Below are 1933 nucleotides of genomic sequence, written 5' to 3'. Positions count from 1 at the left end.
GGGTGTGGGGTGGCATGAGACCATATGCTGATGCGGTTGGCCCTGGGTTCCTCCTGATGCAACACAAAGGCATTGATGTTATGGGCTGGCCTGCCCGTTCCCCAGACCTGAATCCAATTGAGCACGTCTGGGACATCATGTCTCGCTCCATCCACCAACGCCAAGTTGCACCACAGACTGTCCAGGAGTTGGCGGATGCTTTAGTCCAGGTCTGGGAGGAGATCCCTCAGGAGAACATCCGCCACCTCATCAGGAGCATGCCCAGGCGTTGTAGGGAGGTCATAAAGGCACGCGGAGGCCACACACACTACTGAGCCTCATTTTGACTTGTGTATGTATATATATATTTTGTTGACTAATTTTGTATGGGCTCATTCCTTTCTTTTTGCTCTTCAGTAAAGGTGGTCCAACCTTCAGCCCCTCCCACCCACTGCTGCCCGTGGGACAGAGGCAACAGAGGCAGCAAGGAGATGAATCTGCTGGTAAGCACCTCCTCCCTTTTTTTTTATAAACAGAACATCTATTGTAAATTTACTCAATCATTAGATACAGTGTATTGCTGAACTTCTTTTTTACCTTTTAATCACTCCTGTATTTCTGGTCAGGCCTGAGAAACCGTTCAAACTCCCTGACACAGGTGGATGGTCAACCACGAGCATACGTTACTGCATGGCCGGACAAGAGGCAGAGGTAGTTATGACGGCAGGGACCTTCAGATTTTATTTACATGATAGTGTCACTAATGTTGCCAAAAAAAGACCAAAATAAAAAAGGTTATGGATACATTATTGCCTTTAATTTGATTTATATTAAAAATGAAACTTTTGTTTAGAGACTAATATCTGGTAGTGTCCCCTCCCACAGACCTAACGGTCTGTCTCTCTTTCACTCCCCCTGTCTCTTCAGACCAGTGTCCACACTCAGCCCCTTCATGTTACATGTTACAGCCACAGACAATGATGCTGACATGGCCTCTGGTGACAGTGTCAGTCTTGCCCGCTCCATAAGTAAGGACAGTCTGGTGTCCAACATTACTAACAGCACCCTGAAACACCAGGCCACCGTCCACCAGTGCTTACAGGGCACAGTGCGTAAAGTCAACGGTCACAGCCTGCTGGGAAACGTCGAAGACGAGGACGATACTCTGGTGGCAGCAGCCAGGGCCGATTGTGTTGCCGTGCCTAAACAGACTGACGCAACCCGAATAGCTGCGGCAGGAGGATCCAAACCGTACACTGAGCCCAAAGCTGCCTCAGATAGTTTTTACCTAGAACCACTGATGCCTGCCCAGCTGAAAACTGCTAAAGAAAAGTCTGTTTGTCTAAACAAGGAGGAGGAGAGCGGGGAGGGACCCCGGTCTTCAGGACGCGACTTCTTACAGCGAGGAGATGGATCTGCATCAGTTGTCCGTAAAAAAACACCCTCCAACCTAAACCAGACATTTACCCCTTCACGTGAGGAGGCAGATTCAGAGGAGCCACCTCATGGTCCTGCAGGATTTAGGCCCACATCAACGTCCACCTCTTCGATAGAGCCCGCTGGAGGGTTCTACCTACATGTAGACACGGACCAGCCATCACCAGTCCAGGATCTGGATGCTGAGCTGCAAGACCTAGATGAGGTAGAAGAGGATTTGGATGAAGCTGTTCCAACTAAAGAGGCCAACTGGCCCCGCAAAGCTTTCAATGGGAAAGACGAAGAAGAATCAGCTAAACTCAAAGATGACATGAATGTTAAAGAGCACGAGGACAAAGACATGAACAATGGCAGCGGTCCCTCCAGCCCCTGTCTCAGCACGTACTCGCAGGCCAGCAGCATGACCAGCAACATTGTGCGCATGACCTCCTTTGCCGAACGCAAATACCAACAACAGCGGTTCGGCAGCAACCAAGACCTACGCTCCAGTGCCTCCAGCTCCCAAAGAACCACACCA

The 1933-nt window shown here is 49.9% G+C and overlaps 1 protein-coding gene across 1 annotated transcript in view; it reads left to right on the top strand.

The window, feature by feature from the left end:
* LOC103398963 (calmodulin-regulated spectrin-associated protein 1-B-like) overlaps window positions 1–1930 on the top strand; it is a gene marked incomplete at both ends in the record, with an annotated part of 14074 nt that extends 12144 nt beyond the window's left edge. The window contains 3 exons of the mRNA XM_017030997.2: window positions 397–482; window positions 606–690; window positions 907–1930. Coding sequence (XP_016886486.2) covers window positions 397–482; window positions 606–690; window positions 907–1930 — 1195 coding nt within the window. The remainder of the gene's footprint in view (window positions 1–396; window positions 483–605; window positions 691–906) is intronic.
* Between the last annotated feature and the right edge of the window lie 3 nt (window positions 1931–1933).

This window comes from Cynoglossus semilaevis, unplaced genomic scaffold (assembly GCF_000523025.1).
Source record: "Cynoglossus semilaevis isolate Cse_v1.0 unplaced genomic scaffold, Cse_v1.0 scaffold1340, whole genome shotgun sequence".
Lineage (NCBI taxonomy): Eukaryota > Metazoa > Chordata > Actinopteri > Pleuronectiformes > Cynoglossidae > Cynoglossus > Cynoglossus semilaevis.
The sequence above is the reverse complement of the archived record's forward strand: the minus strand, read 5'-3'. Positions and strand labels throughout refer to the sequence as shown.